General features: G+C 42.5%; 1 protein-coding gene across 5 annotated transcripts in view; it reads left to right on the top strand.

Annotated features, from left to right (window-relative positions):
* Positions 1-11526, top strand: part of abl1 (c-abl oncogene 1, non-receptor tyrosine kinase) — a 42644-nt gene that overhangs the window by 3405 nt on the left and 27713 nt on the right. The window contains exon 1 of one of the 5 annotated variants that reach the window (XM_061802123.1): positions 10708-11385. The exons of the other annotated variants lie outside the window; for them this stretch is intronic. Coding sequence (XP_061658107.1) covers positions 11301-11385 — 85 coding nt within the window. The 5' untranslated portion in view covers positions 10708-11300. Of the gene's footprint in view, positions 1-10707; positions 11386-11526 lie in introns of those variants that run through there. 5 annotated transcript variants of the gene reach the window in all.

Here is an 11526-nt window from a genome sequence, read left to right as displayed (position 1 = left end):
TTGTGAGTGTTTTTCATTTTTTCATTTAGTGTAATATTCACAATTTGTAAATCCGGCACCAGGGTACCTTTGAAAGTGGCTCTGAATCTTCACCTAGCCGAGCTGATCAAGTCATGAGTGGAGGAAATGGTCTGTGTGTGTGAGGGTGTTGCGCAATTCTGTGTTCTATCTGCGTCTCAATCACTTTTATGTAGATGTGGCTCTTTGGAATTGATTGCATCTGCGCTCTTGTGATTAGGAAGGGGACTTCCTCCAAAGCGAGTCAGTAGGTAGCCGCTGCTTGATTGCGTTAAGATCAGGCCGCCGATCCCGTGGTGGAGAACGAACCCCTTGTGGGAAAGTCGACATGTTGCATAACGGCGCCGAGTGACACCAGTTGAGCATGTACGGGCAGCTCCCGATTGAGTCAAAAGCCCGAAAAGAGTCATGTGGGTGAAAGTGCGCTCGGCCCGTGCACTGCGTGGTCGGTCAAATAGACGCAGGTGTCTGTGAAAACATCATCGTAGTAATAATTGCAACTTAAATCTCGAAAATATATCAATTTTATCTCAAATGTATGACTCCATTCTAATAAATGTACCAATAAAAAAAAATCAAATACGATCATAATATTGCGACTTTAATCTTGAAAAGAAAAAAGCTTTTTTTTTTCCTAAAAGAATGTGCACAACTTCTGGAAAATATATAAATATAAATAAAATAAAATGTACTAACCCTTTTCCTCGGTTTCAACTTCTCACATCCCATATTTAATCTTGAATCTAGTACTACTACTCTTAATGTTCAACTAGTCCCACAAACTACTACAACAAACCAATAATAATATTTTTATATATTTTTTTCTTGTAATATTTCTACTTCAATGTTGAAATTGTAATTTTATTCTTGTTTAAAAAAAAACAACTTAAAACTTCTATGACTAAATATATGCATCTTTTTCCGCTAAAATTAGTATTACTTTATTTTTAAAAATATGAATTCTGACTTTAATATTTTTCGGGGAAAATGTAGTGCTTTTTCTCAATAATATACACAACTTGGTTCTTGTAACATAACATTTTTGAAAATTGTTTTTTTTTTTTACAATTACATTTTACAATAAATTTTTTTCAAAAATATATAACTAAAATCATAATCAGGCATTTTTCTTCAATATTATTCTTGTATATTGTAACCAAAGGAGCAGGTTATCAAAAATATGCATTTAAAATACGTCATTCTCTTAGCATTACAACGTAACCGAGAAAATGTGTATGATCGGAAAAATAAACTTTTTTTTTCAGAAAAAAATAACTTTATAACATATTAAATAACTTTCACATTGTATCATGATTTTTAAAAAGAATATACATAAACTACACTTCCCGTAAACAAAATCTGTAATTTACTTTGCCGTTATTCTCAGTGCAATTTGTTTTGTGCGTCTTCTCGCTTACTCCTTGGCACCGCTGTACCGGATGCGTGCCATCCATGCGTCCCGCAAACTGATAAGTTTACCAAATGTGCGCAGAGTTGTGATCGCCTTGGCGGGGGAATACTTTCCACTGCCTCTTCTTGTATAACGCTGAAGTGGAAGGGAAGGGAAGGGGAGGGGGGGGGTGATGTTGGACAGGACAGGGAAGGTCAGAAAAATAGAGCGAGTGCATTTGCCGGTAAATGGATCGAATTTGGCGCGGGGTCAGCGACAGTGACGCCTATTTGTTTTCCCCCGCTCGCCCCCGTGACGAGCCGGTTGGACTGTCCCGGGGGGGATGTGAGTCACCAGTGCAAGTGCGGGGCAGTGTCAACACATTATTTGACTTTGTCTGCGTGTATGTTTTTCTTTTTGTTTTTTTTTTTTTTGTGCGCGTGCGTGAGCCGGCGGCGTGCTGCTTCTCCGCAGGCAGGTTGAGACCTCTCGCCTTTCAGCTTCCTGGGAGCGAGACGGCGCAGGCAAGCGGTGACCCGTCTTGTGCCGCCATCTTATCGATGCGCTTAATTGTTGGTACCGTGACCAGCGTGTGATGCCGATAGCTGAATATACTTTGACGAGGTACAGTGAACGCGATTGATTTTGGAGCGGATAACAAACTGCACTTGACCGCCATATACAGGGAGTCCTCGTGTTAAGACGGTCTCTTTTTTTATACAAAGTACTTTGATGTAAATTCTGACTTTAATGGTGGAATCCGACTTGAGTTGAAATTCGAGTTAAGTCGCTACTGTAGGAACGGATCTCAGTTGTAAACCGAGGACTCACTGTCGTTGTGCCTTGGTTTTACGAGTTACGTGACCACATTTGCAACTCAAAATACTGAACGAATGATTGAAATGAATAAAAATTCTATTAAAGTTATACATTATGGCTTTGATCTACCACTTATTTATAGTCTTGTAGTTGAGATTAATTGAGATGAATTAATTTCTCATTTTGCTGTCATTACCATACCCAAATGAAAAGGCTGGACTGGATGCTTTATGGAATGCTGTGCAAAGCCCCCCCCCTTCCCCACCAGTGGCCATCGCCAAAGGGGGAGAAGAATGCTGCCCAAAATTTCTAAACGCTCTCAGTCTGCCTCATGTACCAAGCTTCTTGGGTTTGAATTTCATCTCTGGGCTTCGAGTGCAGAGTTGCATGTTCTCCATGTGCTTGCTTGGTTTTTCTCCATGTGCTCCTTCAATGCATGTAAGCGGCATTTCAGAATTGTCCAAAGTGAAGGTGCGAACGTTGATGGCACATTGCGCGGGTGACATCCTTTTGATTTGTGTGCGTGCCTGTGTTTTCCCTCTCCCACGGCAGCTGCGTTCTCGTGCATGTGCAGTAAGAGGATCTCTTTCAGTGTGTAACTGGCTCTTTCTTGGCTGGAACCCCGTGGAATCTATACAGTCTAGACACCAAATCTCCTTCTATGATCCCCCTGGGTCCTTAAGATTGTGTTTATGGATGTGTACGTGCGTGTTGTTGATGCGTGTACGGCCGTGCAACAGAGGCTTGGGAGTAATGCTCGTACAGGCCATCTGTTAAGAGACAGGGCGTTGTTCCATAGTGGCTCGCCCCAGACCCATCTAAGCAATCGTTTGCCTCTCTCTCATCAAACCATGTCCACCTGGAAGGAAGTCCGACACTTACTCATGACCGCTGAAAACAGGTGCTCGCCTTCGTAAATCGTCAGCGTCAAAGTGGCTGAATGCCAGCGATGCGGCGGGGACAAATGCTGACTTGATGGCGCTTTCCCCCCATTAATCATTAATCATCACAGGATGACATCACATTTCCCACCCAGACATAGACCTGATGTAATTTGAAGAATTTGAAAAGATATTTGGAAAAAGTTTGCTGGAGTGGAACTGCAGTTCGTTGCGGAACACTTTGTGACCAACAACTTGTTGGGATTATGAAATGAATGTTCCCACAGGAAATAATGGAACTCGAAGTCGTAATATTACACTTAATAATCCTTTACTTGTTCAGAAAAACAAGTTTTAAGTAGCATTAAATACTGTACTCCTATTATGAATGTTATAATAATTTTAACAACAACAAAACAACAAATAATTTCAACATGCATTGCTAAAGATATTCTGCAAGCAATAATTCAGTTTTACACCAAGAAAAAAAGACGTGGATATCAATGTGGGTTAAAAAGAAATGAAACAAAGTTGGAGGCGATGTTTCAAATTTACGGTTCATAGTTGACCTGGTTTGGTGAGCAATGTATTTTTTTGTTTGTTGACATTTTAATTGCAAGTTCGCAAAAACACATAAAATTCTCATTAAAAATTTCTGATGGTAATGTAAATGCTGTAATCTCAATTTTTTTTTTAATGGGGCATGTAACTTTAATGGACAACCCATCTGACCACAGTCCATACGCCTGATGTTGCTCACAGTGGTCAAAGACGGCGCTCACGGGCTTAGCGCGTTTGCTCTCGACACGTCAAAAATTAGAGGGAACGTTGATCGTGGCTAATGGCTTAAATGTACCCGAAATTGAAGCTCCTCTAAGCATCATTCATGTCTTGGTTTTGGGATTTGACCAACAGATGGCAAAGCCAACGATATGTTGCAAGTTGAACTACATCAGTGGAAATAAAACAAAGGTTCGTCACCCCGATGCAAAAGCAAGTGCAACCAGACAAAAACAAGAAGCGCGCATGCTAACAATTTACAGTACACACAAACATAAAAACCACTGTGTGCGTTTCACAGTCAAACTTTGCCACAGAAAATGTCTCAAGAATAGCAGCACCAGAAACAATAATTTTTTTTCCCCCAATGGATACTTCTCCGTAGTCTCAATTTTACACAAAAGAACGTTGACTCTAAAAATGTTTCCATGTCAGCGATTGGGTGTTTTATATTCTCCTAAGAATAGAAAATACACCATGTATGACCCCCAAATACAGTACTGTAGTTGATTCATACTATATTCTTAGAAAGCCAGAGAAAAATTGAACTCCGGTAGGAGTATATGGAAAGGTTTCGAATTTATTGGGGCTTGAAAATCAGGTCGATATGTTGGACTTCAGGGACGTTTGACTTTCCTTTGTGTTCACTGGAGGAGGTAACACTCTTACGCAATGAAAACAGCATTCTTTTTGTAAGTGTTAACTTGTTAGCCATAACATTTTTCTGTCAGGTGTCAGCATATGAGAGATGTGTTAATATGTGCTGGGCCTGCTTGTAGCGGGTGCACCCAAGGGAACCAAAACAAACACGCTTGCTTTAATGCGCATTCTGATTTGCCCACATCATGGATGGTGGCCTTCTCTGAGTCAATGTTGCGATTGACTGGCGGTTGGCCCAATTGGTACCAGCTCACGAGCAGCAAACTCCACACGCCCCCAATTTTGATTTGAACATTTTTAACATCATAATCGTTCATTTATCCATTTGAGAGGCCTCATACATGACGGGGAACTGTGGCTCTTGTTTTTGTCGGACTGTTATTATGAAAGAGGAGGACACGTGCTCAGTTTTCCTGTGATTCATTTGCATGTTGCGCCAGAGGTGTGTTGAGCAATGATACTACGCTGCAGAGAGATGCATCTGCATTCCTCTCATATACGGGGTACTCTTTCCTCCCATTTTGTCGTTCTTTTAATATATTTTTGTCATTTTGCAGTTTATCCAAACCAACTTTTTTTCTCCCCAAGACATGCATTGTTTTGCTCTCCACAATTCGAAGATGAAGGCATGTCGGTTTCACACAAACACTAGAGAGTATTGCCAACATCTGTACGGCTTGTGTTGGAGCATCTGACCATCTGATTATCGCTGTTTGTTTGCCATTTTTTAAAGAAAAAAAAAAAAACACTGATTCCTGATTGTCTTGTGCGGCCACCCGCCTGCTTTCCCTGCCATATGGTTTGCACATTTCGCAAGACAAACGAGGAGCCATCGGTGCTGCATACGATCGTTCGTGGAACTCGTTTGCAGCCATACACAACACAATTGTGGTCTTAGTGTAAACATTCATCCTGTCTTGGTTTCTGGGTTGATCACATTTTTGTTTGTAGTCTCCACATCATGAATCTGTGAGGCAGGTTTTGTGCTTTTTACAACCATCCGCCACGAATGCGTTGCTTCTTTACTGTTTTTTTGTTTTGATCCTGGCGCTCGACTCTCCTGGAATAGAAAATATGCTCTTTTGTGCCAACAATATGAGTCAAATTGAGTAATACAACTAAAAACGACTTGATTACAACCTTTGACACGCTTTAGGTCTGCATGTTTTTGGCTCTTTTATGCGGGGCTTCGATAAATGAGCAACATTTCTGATTAATCACCTGGTTCTTGTCACTCCACTTAAAATAAATTCCAAAAACCTCATCTGGTTTTATCGAGCCCAGTTTTGTCTGTACTGGGAATTGCCGCAATGGTAAACTGACAGTCAGTAAGTCGCCTTGCATGAAAGGGAGTTGGGTTTGAGAGGACCTGAGACTGTGTGAGCTGATACATATCAGCGTGTATTCTTCTTCTTTTCCTTTCGGCTTGTCCCGTTAGGGGTCGCCACAGCGTGTCATCTTTTTCCATCTAAGCCTATTTCGTGCATCTTCCTCTCTATGTCTTCCCTCAAGACAACCATCAACCCTTTCTTTGGTCTTCCTCTCGCTCTTTTGCCTGGCAGCTCCATCCTCAGCACCCTTCTACCAATATACTCTCTCTCTCGCCTCTGGACACGTCCAAACCATTGAAGTATGCTCTCTCGAACCTTGTCTCCGAAACATCCAACTTTGACTGTCCCTCTAATGAGCTCATTTCTAATCCTATCCAACCTGCTCACTCTGAGCGAGAACCTCAACATCTTCATTTCTGCCACCTCCAGTTCTGCTTCCTGTCGTCTCTTCAGTGCCCCCGTCTCTAATCCGTACATCATGGCCGCCCTCATCATTGTTTTAGAAACTTTGCCCTTCATCCTAGCAGAGACTCCTCTGTCACATAAAGCACCAGACAACTTCCGTCAGCTCTTACAACCTCCTTGGACCCGTTTGTTCACTTCCTTACCACACTCACATGCATTAAGAAAAGCATTTCATTAGAAAGTGGATAATCAAAATGGCTATACATTGGTCGGTGGCGGTGCCGATAAATGCGTGGATTCCAGTTGAGGAATAACCTTCCATCCATTTTCTTAGCCGCTTATCCTCATGAGGGTCGGCGTACTGGAGCCTACCCCAGCTGTTAACGGGCAAGAGGCAGGGTACACCCTGAACTGGTTTCCGGCCAATCGCAGGGCACATAGAGACAAACAGCCACACTCATAATCACACCTAGGGGAAATTTAGTGTCCAATTAATGATGCATTTTTTGGGTTTTGGGAGGAAACTGGAGTGCCCGGGGAAAATCCACGTAGGCATGGGGAGGACATGCAAACTCCACACAGGTCGGTGGTGGTGCTGGTTGTTACTAATTAATGCGATTCTGTTTACATCAGTTGAAAAAATGGATACACATCAGTAAATTGAGTTACGAGCTTGGTCACGGAGCAAATTAAACTTGTAAGTCAAGGTACCACTGTTTTTCTACTACTCTTATTGCATATATTCAGTGTAGCATAGAATCATGCAGGACCGACGCGGCTTTGCCTTTCTCCCTCCCTCGTCTGTAATTAGGTTTGCTCCGCTTATAGTGCAATAAATCATGTTCGCTAACCGACAGGAGCGATGCCAAGCGCCGTCTGCTATAGATTTCTAAGGCCGTGAGACGGTGTATTTAGTGTGTCTTTGTCAGTAGAGGTGGGTATTACAGAATTACTAATTTGTCACAGACCAAACCAAAGAAGACTTTTATGGCGCTTGCCTTCGTATCAACATCGACAATTGCTACATTTTTATCGTGGCACATAAAAAGTAAAAGCAACGGCCATTTGGTAATTGATGGTTGGGGAATGAAATATGGCATCCTGAAAGCCAGCTTGTATTTATTCTCTCACATGTACACGGTAGTCATGCGGAAACTGTCGTAGAAACACCAAGATGGCTGCTTTTGTTGATTAATCTTTTTTTATGCGTTAGTTGAATAAGTTTTGCAAGAGTTTATTTGGAGCCGTCTCTTTTTTCCCCCCGTCATATTGACATAATTTGATTTAAAGGCAAGCTTCAGATACGCTGCCGCTCGAGATAGGTGGGAAAAAAAGGAGCAATTAAAGTACTGTAATGTATGTGGGCAAGGAGAACTGCAGTCAGAGATGCATCATCAGCTGTTTATTGGCTGGGACAAACAACCACGTAAAAAAATATTAATGCAATGACAAGGAGCTGCTGTAGGCCACAGCTCATGCCTAGACGCTCACACTGAACTGCAACGGAAGAACCCAATTTCTCAATTCTTAAATACTACAATACATACAGTAATTACATGTTATAAACTCATTTCTTTCTATTTCTTAGGCTATTTGTCTTTTATTTAAAATGTGAAGTTGTTTTTTAAGATGCTGGTAGAAGGTATTGGCATTTCAGTTTTTTTCTAAGGGGTAAATGGACCTGATATAAAGGTTAACACATGTTGCCCATGAACGAATTTGGTTGGATGTGGCGGTTGGAGGCGTCATAGGCACCGTATGGCAGCCATGTTTGCAGCAGACTGCTCTCGGGCAGCTGTGGCTACACTAGTAGCTCATCATCACCAGCTGTGAACTTTGAATGAATGGATGTGTGCAAATGTAAAGGGAGTTTGAGTGCATTCAAAAGTGCAATGTCATATGTATTATTATTATTATTATTATTATTACTACTACTACTACTCTGCTAATTATTATAAGAGTAAATTGAGTTATGGGGGTCTTTGAGCTTCAGGAAGAAATTAAATCAGAAGTTGAGGTACCATTGTATGGGAATGAGTGGTAAAAATGGTACAGGTACTTTCTTAAAAAACAAAGTACAGGGAGTCGTCACTTTTTTTTAAGACTGTTCTGGTTCGACTGTGCCAACGTATTCCAAATTTACACAGTTGAAATGCGTTGTAGTGTATTACTAACTTATACTAATCCATCAGTAAAGTCACAATTACAGTTACAATACTTGTATGAAAAGCACCATTAGGCCATAAATCTAAAACAATCAAATGGAAAAGAGTAATTCCGTCCGTAACCAAGACATTCTTTCGGCGCTGCCCACTAGTTCTTTGCGTGCCGTTCATTACCTTGAAAGCATTTGTTTTTATCGCCATAAACCAAGGACCCCGCGCCACCCGTTGAGTCTCATATCCAAACAAGCCGAGAGAATGGCACTGCCGCTCCACAAGGTCAGCAAACATCTGCACTCGGCATGCCGTAATGCGTTTACATTTTTCGCTCGCCCTGCACTGCATCACGCGCACGCTTCGTTGCTCTGATTGCCGCCAATAGACTTGTCGTAAGGTTTATCCCGATGTTTCCAGAGGCGTTTCTTTCAGCCTACAGTCTGTTGAGACGCCACTTCGGGAAATGGAAAATCAGCTGAGCTGTCCCAGACCCGTTGAGCGCGGGCTCTGGCGTTGCCAGGCTTAAAATATGGAAGGAAGAATTTCAGTTTGCATCCAGAATACAGTCGCCAGTGGAGAGCTATGAGCTTCTCCGTCACTGCAGATCAACCTCGAGGCCTCTTTCGCCACTGGAATCTATTTTGGGGCTTTACATTTTTACGTCTCGAGCGTCAGAAAAGTTACAGAAAATGTTTGGCCTGTAGGTGGACGTACGTCAGCGAGCTGTGCAATGCACTCGCTTGATTATAAATCACATTATTCCCTCTGTGATCTCACTTGCAAGCAATGTGCTTCATGTTCCTCCATCTGCAAACCCCCCCACCCCCTTTTTTTCCACCTTGGTTTTATTGCCCCCTTTTTCCTTCATCCTCTCATCTCCACCGAGCTTATATAGCGCTGTGGTAAGTTAATGGACCGTAAGAAAAGGGTTGCATTTTCCAAATTATTTTTTTTTTTTGGGGTGGGGCTTAGCGTAAGCGAGGAATACAAATATTTGCCATACCGGGCGCTGCAACAATGACGAAGGGCTCATTGCCTCACGGCTAAATATCTCCTGTCAGGCTACAAACATTGAAGTGCCAAGACAAAGACGTTTATAACGGGCCAGTTTGGAATATAAAGTAACAATTAGATACTTTGCATGAGTCAAGTTGGACTCTTTCCCCGTTTTCATTCTTCACTTGTATTTTTGTCCTTTGTCCTCTATGCTGCACATAAATCAGTTCTATCTAAAGAAACATCTGTTCAATGTTGTCTGCTCCTTGTGGTACACAATAGGTTCCAAAGGAGTGGAGAAAGAGTCTTAAGCAATATCTTAATTTATTACTATATTGTCAGTCTTCACGCGTTTTTCAGCAGTTAATGAATTGAGAAGCAAAAGAACCATAATGCTTTTAATTCAACTTTAAGAACTGCTTGTTTAACGTGTGTGGAATGGGTTAAATGATATAAAATGGCGACGGTCCCAATGCTGCAGATTTTCACCCATTCCAAATGGGTTTGGTATACGTATCCTCTGTGATAAACAGCGGTTCACACTGATGGCAAATATAGTATTATGAAATCAACTAACATCACAGATTGCCTTCCACGTAAGCGTTTATACTGCAATCCCCGGCAAATAGCGTAGGTGCGTTTTGAATTCTTGAGCGCTTCAAATGTTTATATTTTGGATAGATTGTGCACAGTTGTGCGAGCGCAGCCTTGAATTATGGAGTGTTTGGAGAGACAGCTGAAGGAAGACAGAAGAAAGAGATTAAACATGTGTTGCGAGCGCTCGGCTCCTGCCAAGGATTAGGCCGTCCTTCCTCATATGGTCAAACCTCTGCGGCTGTCCCCAAATTCCCTGACTGACGTGTTTGAAAAGATAAAGTTTCTTCACTTGCTCAAATTCATTCGCCAACGCCAAAAGAGTGGCCGAACGCATTGTAGTTTGTTTTCCGCCGCTGATTGTCATTTAATAAGCCCCGAGCTCTGTCCAGCACTAATTCCTTAACCTGAAAACATTCCAGAACGGAGCAGGAGCGCATGGCCGGGAAGAAAAGAAAAGTGTTGGGGGTTGGGGGGGGGGGTGTTTTGAAGGGAAGGAGGAGCTTCTTGTAAGCGTCGGATGACTTCAGCAGAAGGAAAACATGAAACCTCTGTGGAGAATCTCAACTTTTTAACTACAACGCTGGAACTTTCACTTCTTGCCTCACTATGAATTTTGTGTGTTTTCAGCAACTATTGGCTTCCTTCGCTCCGTGTGTTTGCAGTTAGTCTTTCTCATTGTGTGTGTGTGTGGTGTGTGTGTGTGTGTTTGTTGCTGGAGGTGGGAGGGCTCAGCTGATGTCATCGAGTGCAGCGGGCCGATCCCGAAAGAAGAGGCCCTTTGTTGGCAGCCGTAAGCGCTAACTCGTCCCCATGCCTCGGCTCGGCACTTGCGCACGGGGGACTGCAGAGAGAGGAATGGCACCACCGAGACGGACTGCCAGCCCGCTCAACTGACACATTCGCGAACCCCCCCCTGGCCCCCACGAGACCGATCACAGACATGTCCACTGCTCTTTTTGAATCAAATCGTACAGAAAACCGGGCTCACGAGAATCGCGGGAGGAGAAGGGGAGAGACATGGAGATGCTACTGAATGAAAGTTCTTAGTTTTTTTCTATTTCTTCACATAAAGTCGATGACCACCAGGATTGATGCGGAAGACCAGCGGTAAAGAATTCAAATACCCGTTCTGGATTGATTATCTTTTTTTTGACATTTTTCAACTTTTTGTTTGAAACATTCTCAAGTTAGGACCTAAAGTGCGGCGAGGGGAAAAAAAAGTCAATTTTTAAGCAGTTTCCAAGCGGGAAGGGAAAGAAAACAAATGAAAATGTTGGAGATATGCCTGAAATTGGTGGGGTGTAAATCTAAGAAAGGGGTCTCGTCGTCCTCCAGCTGCTACTTGGAAGGTAAGCACGCCTCAAGCTCTTTTCTTGGTTATTTTTACTATGAACTTATTCAACGGAATAGATGCTTGAAAGGGAGAAAAGCTATAGCGGCTTGCAACCACGCAAGGATTTTGGCTTTGTGGAAACTGCGGAATGGGGAGG

The sequence above is a fragment of the Syngnathoides biaculeatus genome, chromosome 17 (assembly GCF_019802595.1).
Source record: "Syngnathoides biaculeatus isolate LvHL_M chromosome 17, ASM1980259v1, whole genome shotgun sequence".
Classification (NCBI taxonomy): domain Eukaryota; kingdom Metazoa; phylum Chordata; class Actinopteri; order Syngnathiformes; family Syngnathidae; genus Syngnathoides; species Syngnathoides biaculeatus.
This window is presented reverse-complemented; position numbering and strand designations above follow the sequence as displayed.